Below are 14839 nucleotides of genomic sequence, written 5' to 3'. Positions count from 1 at the left end.
ATTTGGTGAGTCATTACTTCAAGCAAACCCGATTGACCAAGTAGTATCTGTCCCAACAAGGGAAGAGCAATGCCAAGATTGGATTGTTGGAAATACTCTTCCACTCACCACTACAAAACAGGATTAAAAAGGTGCAAAAACCTACTTTTTCCAGAAGCTTTTAGCAGGTATGACCGTTCTAAAGTCTGAAAAACAAAAAATAAAACTGAATGTTGGAAATCATAAATTACAAGACCAAACAATGCACCCAGTGAGTTTACATACAAAAACGTAACCAAGGCAACCAGAATGAGTCTCTAGTAGTTATACATTGTCTAGCTGGGATGTTCAATTTAAGGAGAATAGAGGAAGTGGCTTTGGTAGGGAGGCAGGGAAGAGCAGTAAGGTCTCTGGGACGAAATGGGTTGTCTTTCAAGACTAGACCTGAGGATATTGGAACAGTACTTAAAGGATAAACGAGCCTTAGCAAGCGGGTGAAACAAATAATTCTCCCCTATTACCACTGCAAGGATGTGCCACCGAGGAAGGAATAAAAATTAAGCTACCACCTAAACGTGCAGATCAGTCTTACAATCCATTTTTTTTTTTAAATTTCAATTTAGAAAAAAATTTAATCATTTAAAACAGAAGAGGTTTCACATGAAGTAAAGTGCACTTGAAAGGTCCCCTACTACTGCCCCCAAGCTATGTTGGGTGCAAACAAATTGTGAATAACTGGGCAACCCAATGGATTTGGAAACCATTACAAATAACGGGGTAACCCAAACTGGTCGAGGACCTGGGTAGTGTACGTTACAACAACCAGGGTCCTAGACCTATACTTACATAGGATTAATCAGAATTTTTTTTTTTTTTTCTCATGTGTTTCAATTAAACATATCATTGAATGAGAAACATAAAAGAGCAACAAACGACCATGAAAAGGATCACCATATATTTATTTCAAGCATTTTGGTGAGAGCTATACAATTAGTATCGTGAATCAATAAGAAAAGGTTGCACCAGAGGAGGGCGTGCAGTGAAAAGGGGGTGCTCAAGTGTAAAGTGATGAAAGGAAATGTTTCAACGAATTTCCAGTAGGGATACTAAGTGGCCTCGGCCTTGCGGATCTTCATCAGGACAAGCCTGGGCAACCTAACAATTACGGGTGAGTGAGGGGATCCAAGGTTCATGCATAGAGTCCATCAGGGGGAGTTCTCCAATCCAATCTTGACAGTAAATGTTCAAAGGATACACACCGGAGGCTTCAAAGCGACGATTCCAACCAATGATTCAATTAGATTACAGGCGGACATCGGGGGTTCCTTATATTCGTGTGGCAGAGCGCGCCAGTCCGTGCGCGGCAGTCACCAGGGATTCAAACACAGTCAAATAACTGTTTGAATCCCTGTAATCTAATTGAATCATTGCTTGTCCTGATGAAGATCCGCAAGGCCGAGGCCAATTAATATCCCTACTGGCACCAAGTCGGATCGAAACGTCGACGCCCTATCTAAAGTCAGTCTGGACCCCAAACCCTATCCATGTGCTATTCCAGAATTGATTTCTGTTGAGAACTAAAATACAAGTTTATATGAATGCTCCTGGGCCAGACTACCAAGGACGGTGAATTATAACCGGTTCCTCTTGCTATGACATATTAAACCTCTTATGAAATTCGTTGAAACATTTCCTTTCATCACTTTACACTTGAGCACCCCCTTTTCACTGCACGCCCTCCTCTGGTGCAACCTTTTCTTATTGATTCATGATACTAATTGTATGGCTCTCACCAAAATGCTTGAAATAAATATATGGTGATCCTTTTCATGGTCGTTTGTTGCTCTTTTATGTTGTCTCATTCAATGATATGGTTAATTGAAACACATGAAAAAATTAAAAAAAAAATCTGATTAATTCAATGCAAGTATAGGTCTAGGACCCTGTTTGTTGTAACAATGGATTTGGAAAGCAGACTAGATCATGTATATTTTATATAAAGTGGTTCAATTACATATAGCTACGACAATGTGGACTCTAGTCCTTATGCCTAAAAATAAGATGTCTACACTTTTTTTTATATGACATAGACACTTTTGGTTTTACTAAAACTATATACCGTATTCGTGAGGTTTAGCCAGTCCTCCTCATACACTGGTTTGAAATTGTATTATTCACATTTTTCTTCCATCCACTTCAGCAACTGGCTAACTTCCCCGAGTTGTGGCATGTTTTCATTTCACAAAGAGCCCATCCACTGACACAAAGTAGTTCCTTTAAAGCCAGGAGTTAATAAAGCAATGTGTGCTTTGAGACGTTTTCTTCAGCTGGGCAACGGCCAAAAAATAAGGTGTAAAAATAAAGTCAGAAGGACTGAAACTACCGCCAGATCCAATTACTTTGCCAATACTAGTTTTCAATGTCCTAGCTGTTGCACTATATAATCATTGAAAAGCATCCTTTAACAATTCCTCACACTGGAAGATGCTCGGTTTTACTTTTATTTGAAATAGGCATTAGATAGAGGGAATCTGCTGCCTTGGTCAATAAGTTACAATTAAATGTACCAGTATGGACCCATTAATCCATTCTGCATTCCGTGACATTGCTTACTTACCAATACCCTTCCATATCAACTCAGGGGGCCAACCCCATTAGAAACCAGAAGATCACCAACAAAAACCAACCACAAAAAAACCATCTCAAAAGCAGGCCGAGACTCAGTGAATCTATTCAGTGTGAAACCAGTTGGTGGGGCACAACACATTAGAAAATGGTATACAAATAATTCTGCATCTATGGGACTTGGCCCTGCTTGCAGGGTCATCCCGGAACTTTTTTGCCTTCCGCCTAGCCTTTTTGTTGTTGGGGGTATTGGGGGTTTACAGACTGAGCACTTTGGCACTGGAGTTTGGTGTAATGTGCCGGTGCTCTCTGCCCTCCATAGGCTAGCATTGAGAACTCCCCCCGCCCCCCTGGATAACTCCTAAATAAAACAAAAATAAGTATGTAATGGTTGGTGGTTGAACTGAAAATAATAAGTACTATACAATGGTTTCACAGTTTTAGAAATTTCACTTTTGACAGTCGCCATGTGTGTGCTTTGAGACTGCCTGCCTGAGGTGGGTTGCAGGTCTAGTTCTCGGAGTGACCGTGGCTGGAAGGCTGGCTCCACTCCCTGGGTGTGCGTCTCCCAGACCCCCAGCTCATGAAGGGAGAGGGGGGAGGTGGGGGGGAGTATGGCAGACAGGGTGCTCTACACCTCCCCATAACCAGTTGGGACCGGTTTCCCCAGAGACCCTTCTGGCCCTTTCTGGTAGGTGGGGGAGAGGGGTGTGTATATATAGAGGATCTGAGACTCCATGTGGGTGTGCTTGGACTCTGATGTCGAGGGGACACTGTGCCAGGAGGTACCACCGCAAGGGCCTGTGTGCTGGCCCCTTTGCCCAACTCTGCCCCTCTACATTTCTACTGGACCCAGGAGAGGCTTGTGCTGGAATGAAAACTGCTGCGGCAGAAGGCCTGATAAAGTCTGACTGTTCCTACGAACTGCTACTTCATTTTGGGTGAGCTACTCTGCCTGCCGATCTTGCCCAGCATGGACTGTGCTCTGCCTGCTTTCTAGCGCCTCGTGAGCGCTACAGCTTTATTCTGTGGGACCCTGGAGCTGTGAGGACCCTAGTGCTTGGTGAACGCTGTATCTCAATCACCCCAGAGAAGAGAGCGGGGAACCGGTGGCGCTGTGCTGTCAGCGTGCTACGAGGGGATCCCAGCGTGTGGGATTCCCCCCCTGGGCTCCCTGCAGAAGAGTGGGTGCCCACCCCTCATTCTTGCTTCGAGTGGCAGGAGTCTACCCTGCGTATTGCTGCAGAGAACCGAAATCACCACTGCAACCTGGGCCAAGAACCAGGAGAGATGCCGTGCTGCCGGCGGCAACCCGGAAGGTCTGCAAGCTGCCTGGCGTGGGCGGGGTAGAGGCAGGAAGTGGTAGCATGGCCGAGCGGGGCTCCCATGCGTGGGTAGAGCCCCGCGTCGGCAGAAGCCAGGGGGGAGCCTACCCCGCGCAGTCCAACAGCCCAAACGATGACAGACTTTGCTCTGTAGGTGGGGGCTCCCGAGATCTGGAAGGAACCCCACAGAGTTGCTGCCTATATCAAGGAGATGGCCCTGAAGTGAGGCTGACGAGCGGGACGCAGGAAGAGGCTGGCGGAGTCAATGTGAGGCTCCCCGTGAACAGAGGAGAGCCCTGCGTGTGTGGCAGAGTCCGCCGGAGGAGTGAAAGAGCCAGTCTGGCGGTGGAGAGAGACCGGAGCAGCACGAGAAGAGTCCCGGTGAGGGGGGCCTCTGGGAAGGACCACGGGTGCCGGAGGTGGCCCCTGAAGTGTCTCTGGTGGTCTGTGCACAGCGGCGTCGCAGTTGTGGGCCACTGCACCGTTTGGACTAGTGCTGACTGGACTTGCAACTGCCCCACCGGACAGCTACAACGTTTTGGCACGCTTTGCTCGCAAGTCGCAGAGTGGGACTTGAAAGGCCCAGTGGTGCCAGTGACTTTGTGGCCTCATTTTCCCCAGCTGCACCGCGGGCATGTCTGTATTGTTGGTATGACTAGGATTGCCCTGCCGATCTGACGCCTCATGCAACTGAGACGTAGGCCCCTTATTAGGGTTACTAGGGTGCCCTGCTAATGTGGTGCGGGAGGTATTTATACTGCTAGCTTTTTGCCAATGTATGCCCTTCTGATTTTAGGCCCAATGACGTATGCCGATGTGCTGCTGTTAGACCTACGTCCTAGGGGTAGCTTGGCTCAGGTCAACAGGCTCACATCTCCGCTTGGCTTTTCATGCCTGCATCCTACTCAGCTCGCAATCTTGCGCAGCACCACTCAAAAAGGACACTACACTGATTACGTGTAAGGTTTACTGAAATGCTTTATATCATTTCTCTCTTATTACAACCCAGTTTTCAATTTGACATTATATTCTAAACCATTCCATTTCATTTGCATTTGAACGTTTCTCTATATTCTAAGGCAAAACCCAGACCTTACTGTACAAGATAAACTTTTCTTCCAATATTTCTTCCTTTTCTTTTTAGGCTCTTAACACCCGGATACATTTACGAACGGCATTTCCAGGAATGACTTAACAACTTTTAACATGAACTATCATTAATAACTTGGCATCTCACTACCACTTTTTCATGGCCTATGCACAGCACCTGGACTCTCTAGTATGTCTAACTGCCACTTAATTAAACATCATTTGTTAATGCATTCTATTGTAGCTTTAGTTACAACCCTGGCAACTAGAGGTTCATAAGTAGCTCTTATATTTCATTTCAACAAAGCATTACTTAGGCTTTAATCCCATCGAAATCTGTGCTGGTCTTCTAGGGATCTCGGCTTCCCAGGGATTAAGAATAATAGGTATAATTAGGACATATCCTGAACTCAGCTGTGGGCCTCACAGAACGCTCTCTCCCCCTCCCCTCTCCTCCAGGCCCAGCTTACGGTACAGTCTCGTAGTCCTCTGCTCCAAGTGTCCCTCCGGAACTGGAGCTGCTGTCCCCTCAGGCCGTGAGAGACGGGTCTGTTCTTTAGCGTGGAATCCTTCCTCCTAAGGGCGGCGAGTAACCGGGAACTTCCACAGATTACCCCTCACACGGTTGGAACAGTGCCTCCCTCCGCTTCGGATTCCTGACAGTTAGGTTGTGGCCCTGGATGTTTCCTGTACTCCCCCTCTAACACCTCTGCAGTGCGCAGTCCTCCTCACTCGCATCGGTGAAGGGCGGCGCTACGGCCCCTCCTCACGTGATCGGAGGACGGGAGCCTCCAGGCCGAACCCGCCCCCTTCCCCTTCCTGCTTACTTCCTGAAGCGACTCTCGTCAGAGTTTTCAGCGGCGTCGCTGACTCCCGGCCCCTCACCTCTGCAGTCTACGGGGCACCGCAAGTCCACTCAGAGGACCTCCGGCCACTCGACCTTCACGGGGTGGCGATGGGGTCCGTTTCAGGTAGGGACTCGACGCTGGTATTTTACGGGGGAGCAGGGGGGGGTCTGGCGCTGCACTTTACGCTACCAGGAAGGCTCCGGGACAGTGGGGCACTATGGCTCAGTCCTCTTGCTACAGGCTGCGTTCCACTCCTCGACAACCAAGGACAGAGGGGGGGGGGGGGGGGGGGGGTTACCCCCAAGGCCAGTCTTATCTTTCCACTCCTGCCAGGAAGATACACGGGATGAGTTGGTCTAGGGCAACAAGCCTAGTCCCCCTTCATGGACTTCGGCCACTAGCGAAAAACCCGGTATTACGCTGTTCTTCCCTCACACTGACCGCAGTCAGGGACCGGTCACAAGGTCAGGGGTGATGTTACTAGGTTTAGGACTCTGTGCAGATCCTTGGACCTGTCCGTTCCCCTCTAAGTACAACCACCTCCTCACACAGGCGCCTTACTCCTGAACCTTCCGCAGTCCTCCTCTATCCTAAAATGGCCGCCCAGCTGTCACCTCTATTTATCACCTGGGGCCTGACTAGCCAGAGGGGCCCAGAAGGTTCCGGAACCTCCCTTGGCAGTCATGGCCCAAGCGCAGAGGTGACAGTTGGAACCACCATTTTGTAATTCTAACCTCCCTCACCTTCTCCTCAGAGGAGCACCTTGCGCCTTTCCCTCATGTGATGAGGAAGAGGCGCCCAGAACCTCTACGTCAGTACCCCAAAAAGCTGGGTAGACAGAAAAAATGAGAAGGGGAAAAGGGACAAAAATAATCAAATGAGGAGGGAACTGCCAAAGGGCTGACAGGTCTAACAGCTGCATAATGTGTTTCCATGCCTGACCTACTAGGGCTATGCCCAAGGTTGTACAAGGAGGTTTTCATTCCACGCCTGAGCTAATGTGGGTACGCCTAGAGCTTTTAAGCGGATGCCTTGATGCTCACTGGTTCATGTATAATGTGATTCTTGCTCATGTGGTGGTGCCCACTGCCAGAGTTTATGCCATGAGGATGCCCAATGCATAATATGATTGATACTCATGGTTTGTGCCCCATCTGAATGTGGTTATGCATAATTGTTTTAGGCTTATAAGGATGTTTCATTTATGCTTATAAGGATGGCTAACGTCAGGCGATGATGTCCTAGGGGTTACCATGATTGCCCTGCTGATGTTAAGTAGGATGCACTCTGCTGATGTACCTTATGCCTAATGTTTTCATGCTAACCAAATGCCACATGCTAATGTGTTTATGCCCAATGTGACTTATGCCGATATGATGCGTAATGCGTTTATATGCCCAAGTTTGATGCCTAATGTTTTCCCCCTAATGCGTACATTGTTTCTGGCATCATGGGCTCATACCTGATCTAAGGTGGCTTATACCTAATCTAATGTGATCACGCCAGGAGTTACTGGCCGGTATACCCTTATTGCTGATGGTTTTGCACTAGTTTGTACGTGGTGACGGTTCTGGCGGCAACCCCAATCGGCGCTGCCCTGTACATAATCCCCTGTAAATGGCTACCCGGTGCCGGTTGGCGCAATGTATATGTACCTGTGATGGTTCTACAATGTGTTTTACCTAATACACAAAGTATTTCTATGCAACCTGGTGTGGAGTCTCTTCTGTAGGGTGCCCAATGTCGCCTGTGAGTGGGTCTGCGCAGATGCTTTACACATTGCTTCGGAGTTTAGCCTATCTGCTCCACGCCAAGCTACCAAGTTTTACAGCATCTATATACAAAAAACTTGCCCTCTGACTGGTGTGACTAGAAAGGTGTGGTTGTGAGCCACTCAGGAAGTTGGATTTGAAGTGAATTCTTACCGTTGGGGATGCTACCGAAGCAGCTCATACTCTAATAACTGAATCCAGTTCTTATATGCAACCTTCTACCCCAATATTTGGATTGTACTTCATGTTACTTATATAATCTGCACCATTTACTATGCATAACTAATTTATTTGTTAAAAAAAGGAAAGTAACGGCCGACACTTGCAATTAACACCACAAACCACTCACAAGGTATCGCAGTGGTCACTTAAGCGAATAGACCGCAGTGGTCACTTAAGCGGATAGACCAAGTAATCAACATTTAATTTCATCTGTGTAAATTTGTAAGAAGTATTTGGACATGCAATGGGCAATCCCATATTACTCGCCCTAGGATTGTAAAAGCAAAACAAATGCATCTTCAGGACAAATTTACCAGCTCTTCTGGTTTGTGATTTTATTTAGCATGAACAAACATGAATAAAGCAAGTGGTTTCATGAACCAGTACCTGCATGTAGTTTGCTTTCACTGAAAATTACTGTTTGAAACAGGGGTTTTAGATTATGGCAGAATAGTAGATTAGGAGACTGTTCATTTTGTTGCCTATATCAACTCCTCACCTGAACGACCTCCCAGTTTTGTTAACTTTATAACAGTCACTTGCAAAAAAGCATGCAGAAAGGTTTCCGCTTCCACAAATAGACACTAAATTACTCCTGCCAGCAGAAATTGGATATGATCTTGGTGCTAGCCTTGTATTAAACAAGCCAAAAAATTATAAATAAATTAAGCCACAATATTAACCTCTACCGTGCGGACAGCCCCCTGACGTCATGGTGGACATCAGCCAGGTGCCGTCTAACTTGAGCACGCGTAGAATTCGCCCGCACAGCAGCAAAATATGCGCCACATCGAAGCGGTTAAAACATTGGGATTATCCATTTAGCCTACCTTGATGAATCTAGTGTCCGACAGCATTGATGGATACTATGGCTTCAAACTTACTCAGAGAAGACACTAGAGTACATTATTTTCCAATTCTTTTCACAAAAAGCTCTACTGGCAGGTGGTAAATTCCCACCAAGAGGCACCATAGCAAAATGTAATATTTTCCATGACAATTCACAATCACTTTCCGCCTCCATCACATTAAACACCGCTTAAGAGGATGGGTCATAAGTTTAACAGGTATTAAGCTGTTCCTTACCTTAAATCCAAAGTAATTGTAGGAAAAATCCCGATCATAGATTATGGCAGAATTCAGACGCTGAAAAAAATAAGTTAAATAATAAACTGTTGCATCTGCACTGAATGTACAATTGCAAACCAATAAGAAACTAAAAACTCGTAAACCTTTCTTTTCTTTCTGAACGCTTTGTGGTGCAAACAGCAGGAGCACCATTCATCTTGGATGGAGACAATGGTTGGGGGTGAGGGTGGGGAATAGCATGCAAGTTGTGGGCACCTTTAAGCATAATTTACATTTCAGATACCTCGCATCTATTCGCTTAGCGGATTTCAAAACTATTCTGTCGGGTAAAGCGGTAGATTAAGAGTGGATCCTGTGGCCTGTTGTATGATATTGGTCAAAGCATTCTGTGACATGGTTCATTGTAGGCCCTTTCTAGTGGATATGCATTCATAATTCTTAGCAGGTACACTAAAACAAAGGGACTCCAATAAGCCTCCTCTTGGGGACCTCTGTTAAGTCAGTTATTGTGTGATGTGCCTGCACGGTACACTTACAGCACAGTACACTTACCACAGTTACTATTTTGGCACTACTCGAGGCCAGCCAAGTTGATAAATGAAGACTTACTGGAGGAGATGACAGATTACAAACTACATTACAATAAAACAGTGGATAAACAAAAGTACATAGCCATTGGCCCCATCGCTAACAAAATATTGAAATTTGGAAGACCCAAGAAACACATACACAAGGGACCAGTTAACCTATTCAAGAGCAAAAAGGAAGGCCTAATGTGTTTATAGCACCAAATAAGTATAGGGCTGAAAGATGAAGTTAGGTTTTTAAGCACACAGTCCTCATGAGGTCAACAGGCAGGTCGCTCCCCTCACTGCCACGCAGCCCCGTGTGACCTGTGACCCTGCTGCCTGCCACTCGCGTTTCTGCCCGCCTGATCCTCGGCGTCTTGCCTAGTTCTTCCTCTGTAGCCTTCCCCTTTTCCTTTTTGTACCCTGTTGGAAACAGCCCACTCCCACTCCGCAGGGTGGTGGTGGACTCCCCGAACACACTGTGGTAGCTTGGCTCGAGTGGTCAGGAAACAGGCGCAGTGCTAAGCATACAATATACCCATACAATAACCATGCGTGCATCCGTTCCAAAAACGACTACACCGTAAAAATTATGAAAATATTCTCTTTATCTTTCTTCTCTTAGTTGCTGATTGGGAAAATAAATAAGTCAATCACAATATATACATTCTTAAATAGAGCAGGTCAAATAAATATTTGCTGTTTGATGAAATAAATAGGGGTGATCATAAATAACAGGGCATAAATACAAGTGCAATATATACAGACAATTAAATACTTTGAGGCAATAAATACTGTACCAATAAATATTGTACACCATCCAGTCCTGTGGACCTATAAATATAGTGCAGCAATAAATAGATAAAAATTCAATAAATACAGTATCCCCAATAAATAATTACAAGTATACAGCACCCCTCATATAATCAGATGACACTTCACTTCTTAAGGGCTGATTTGGCCCAGGCACAGCTTGTAGGGTTGTGGGAGGCTTGAGGGGGGAGGCTACTCCCTGGCTGGGACAAGGCTGAGGCCTAAACTGAGGTAGATCAAAGGGGGGGAATACCAGTGCCCTGGCTTTCTCTCTCCACACAACCTCTCTAGGTTAGTCCCAGTTCACCCCAGGCACTGTCAGGTTGGTTTCAGCACCTCCCTAGCCCCTTAGAGCAGTCTCTCAGGTCTCCACAGGGCCTTAGGCGCCCTCTACTCCACTTACTGCCCTTTTTCTGATGTTCCGACGCCGCTGGAGTCGTGTCGACGCCGTGAGGCGGTTCCGGTTCGGTCTCGGCGGCCTCGGCACAATGTCAGTTCTTTGACGACGCCGGCAGGCGGTTCCGGTCCGATGTCGGTGGCCTCGGTTCGATCTCGACCTCCGATTCGACGGCGTCGGGCAGTCTCTTCACGATGTCGACTTCGGGCGGCTCCGGTCCGATGGCGCTCTCGGCTCCGATGACGTCGGCCGGCCTGGCCTCGATGTCGACTTCCGGCGACTCCGGGGTGCGATCCTCACCCCCGACCTCCGGTGCTCCTCCTCACAGGCTCCGGGCGACTCCGGAGTGCGATCCTCACTCCCGACCTCCGGTGCTCCTCTACCTCGGTCTCCGACGACTCCGGAGGGCGGACTTCACTCCTCCGATGACGCCGCTCGCTCGACCTCGGTTCACTTCCTCCTCGACCTCTGGTATTCCTCACGACCTCCGTCGGCGCCCTCTCACGACCTCAGGCGGCTCCGGGTACGACGTCTGCTTCTTCAGTCAGCGCCGCTTCTCCACCTCGGGCTCCAGGTCTTCAGGCTACTCGACGCCGGACTCCAGGGAAACCAGTTCTCAGGTCAGAATCTTGCTGTTTTCTTGGTTCTAAGGCCTGTTCCTGCTGTCCAGGTCCTTAGGATAAGTTTCTTCTGTCTTCTTCCCACACAGGGCTATAGGCTGGGATCCATCAGTAGGGACAAGTATCAAGGGTGGGTTTATGGACCCCACTCCAGGCACAAGTTTCCACCCCTGCTGCTTCACTCCTTCCTCCTTCACTGTTGTGCTCCTCTCTCTTCACCAGTCAGGTGCCAACTGCCAGCTGCAACTGCCAATTGCCTCTCTTATCCTCCCAACATTCTAAACGGTCTCCAACTGTCACAGAGTTCTGGAAGCTCCTGGAATGTTCTGGAAGGTGCTGGTAGGTTCCAGTGGATGCTGGTGATGTCACAGGTGGCCACCATTTTGTGCTCCAGGCCCTCAGACAGAAGTTTCAGGGGTAGCTAAAATGGCTCCCTGAATCTGCAGCAACACGAAAAAGTCTGGTGGTTCCCAAAAAGGAAAAATTCAAACAGGGTTTGAGGCAAAAGTGGGACAAAATAAATAATGATGAGGAGGGACCACCCAAAGGGCTGACAGGTCTAACATACCCCCATGCATTTGACTCCTTGTACCCCTTGCCCTCTGTACCCCGGTCTGTTTTGCCCTAGTGCCCTTTTTGTGCCCTTGTGACATTTTATGCCGGTTTTCCCCTCGTGTGCCGTTTCCCCCTTGTACCCCTCGCACCTGCGTCCCTGCCATTTTCCTGCCGCTGTGTTCCCGCCCCCTGGTCACCCATTGGCCGCCCCGCTCCCACCTCCCAGCTGCACCCCCCTCCCTCTCCACCTCATATGGAGGCCGCATAGCCGCCGCTCAGCAGGCGCGCTGCTGGCGCGCCAAAGGCAAGCCAGTCTACACCCGGACCGCATGCAGCGCCAGAAACCCAGGCCCCAGCCGGGGCCAGGGCACCCGTCTGAGATACGACTCCGCCGCCCTCAACACCGGACGACCACCCGCCTGCTGCCGAGCCACCCCGAAGCGCACCCACGGACCCTTCACCTGTCAAGCCTGCAAATTCACCTGCCTCCGAACCTGTCCCCCGCCCGCCGGTCCAAGCAACAACAACCACCTCAAATGCATCCTCCTCAACACCCGCTCCGTCCACAGGCACGCAGTTGAGCTCGGGGACCTCCTCGATACAACTGCACCGGACGTCGCCTTCCTCATGGAAACCTGGATGAACGCCTCCTCAGCCCCCCCGACATCGCCATAGCCATCCCGGACGGCTACAAGTTCACCCGGAAGGACTGCATCAACCAAACCGGAGGAGGAATCGCCATCATCTACAGGAACACCATCAACGTCACAACACCGAAGACACTCCCCGCTGCCGAACACCTACACTTCCAGATTCACACCGACCAAGACCACCCTTATAGGAATGCTCATCTACAAACCCCCAGGCCCATGCACACAATTCAGCGAAACCATCGCCGACTTCATCAGCCCGCAGGCCCTAGCCTCACCAGAATACATCCTCCTAGGGGACCTGAACTTCCACCTGGAGAACAACATCGACAACACCACCACCCTGCTCGACAACCTTGGACTCAAACAACTGGTGAACACCCCCACCCACCACACTGGCCACATGCTCGACCCCATCTTCTCCGCCAGCAACCACTCCACCGGACTACACTGGACCGACCATAGATGCATCCACTTCACCTTCAAAAACAATACAACCCACCACCGCACGCAACAAATCCCCCGCAGATGCTGGAGCAAAATCACCACAGACCAGCTCCTCTCAGCACTGAGCCAGAACCCGCCAGCAGACACCGCTGACACCAACGACGCAGCCCACAACCTCGCACAGTGGATCACCAACTGCGCCGATGACCCCGCCCCGCTAAAGAACCCCCCAGGCAAGACCGGCAAAAGGAAAATCTCATGGTTCACAGACACCCTCAATGAATCAAAAAAATCCTGCCGAACCCTCGAAATAACCTGGCGCCACGAACGGACAACAGAAAACATGACAGCCCTCAAAAACGCCACCCGCGAACACCACCAGCTGATCCGCGCCACCAAAAGGTCATCGTTCAAAGAGCGGCTAGACAGCAACACCCACAACAGCAAGGAACTCTTCAGCATCGTCAAAGAGCGCTCCAACCCCAGCGCCAGCAACAACGACACCACACAGTCACAAGACCTCTGCAACTCCCTCACCACGTACTTCCACCGCAAGATCGCAGACATACACGACAGCTGCGGACCCCAGACTCCGCCTCCACTCACCGAACCAACGATCCCCACCCTCAGCGCCTGGACCCCCCCCCCCCCCCCCCCATCAGCACTGAAGACACCACCCACGTCATGAACACCATCCACTTGGGCTCCCCCTCCGACCCATGCCCTCAGAGCAGACATCGCACCTCACCTCCGGAACGTCATAAACAACTCTTTCACGTCAGCCACCTTCCCTGAGAGCTGGAAGCACGCAGAAATCAACGCCCTTCTGAAGAAACCCACAGCGGACCCCAAAGACCTCAAGAACTTCCGCCCCATCTCTTCTTCCCTTCCCGGCTAAAGTCATCGAGAAGACAGTCAATAAACAGCTGACCGCTTTCCTCGAGGCAAACAACTCTCGACTCGTCCCAGTCTGGATTTCGAGCCAACCACAGCACCGAGACCGCCCTCATCGCAGCCACCGACGACATCAGGACCCTGATGGACAAAGGAGAAACAGCCGCTCCCATCCTCCTAAACCTCTCAGCAGCTTTTGACACCGTATGCCATCGCACCCTAATAACCTGCCTCCTCAACACTGGGATCCAAGGAAAGGCCCTGGACGGGATCACCTCGTTCCTCTCCAACAGAACCCAGAGAGTCCGCCTCCCTCCCTTCCGCTCAGCGGCCACCGAGAATCTGTGGCGTACCCCAAGGCTCCTCGCTCAGCCCAACCCTCTTCAATATCTACATGAGCCCCCTCGCCGCCATCGCACGAAATCATCATCATCATCTCCTACGCCGACGACACCCAGCTGATACTCTCCCTCACCAAAGACCCAGCCACCGCCAAAACCAACCTCCAGCAAGGAATGAAAGACGTCGCAGAACGGATGAAGCTCAGTCGCCTGAAACTTAACTCAGACAAGATGGAGGTCCTCATCCTTGGACACTCCCCTTCCGCCTGGGACGACTCCTGGTGGCCCACAGCGCTGGGCTCCGCGCCGACACCCTCGGAACATGCACGCAACCTGGGATTCATCCTGGACTCCTCCCTCACGATGACCAAGCAAGTCAACGCTGTCTCGTCCTTCTGCTTCAACACCCTGCGCATGCTCCGTAAAATCTTCAGGTGGATCCCCACCGAAACCAGAAAGACCGTCACCCAGGCCCTCGTCACCAGCCGTCTGGACTACGGAAACACCCTATACGCAGGAACCACTGCCAAACTTCAGAAACTACTTCAATGCATACAGAACGCCTCCGCACGACTCATCCTCGACATCCCTTGCCACAGCCACA

At 49.7% G+C, this 14839-nt stretch overlaps 1 protein-coding gene across 1 annotated transcript in view; it reads right to left on the bottom strand.

Annotated features, from left to right (window-relative positions):
- Positions 1-14839, bottom strand: part of RRM1 (ribonucleotide reductase catalytic subunit M1) — a 37096-nt gene that overhangs the window by 13818 nt on the left and 8439 nt on the right. Inside the window, exons 5-6 of the mRNA XM_085623475.1 lie at positions 8947-9006; positions 146-185 (exon numbers count right to left, since the gene is read on the bottom strand). Of these exons, the coding sequence (XP_085479601.1) occupies positions 146-185; positions 8947-9006 (100 nt within the window). The remainder of the gene's footprint in view (positions 1-145; positions 186-8946; positions 9007-14839) is intronic.

This window comes from Triturus cristatus, chromosome 8 (genome assembly GCF_964204655.1).
Source record: "Triturus cristatus chromosome 8, aTriCri1.1, whole genome shotgun sequence".
Taxonomy (NCBI): domain Eukaryota; kingdom Metazoa; phylum Chordata; class Amphibia; order Caudata; family Salamandridae; genus Triturus; species Triturus cristatus.
Note: the sequence above shows the minus strand (reverse complement) of the source record. Positions and strands in the feature narration are given on the sequence as shown.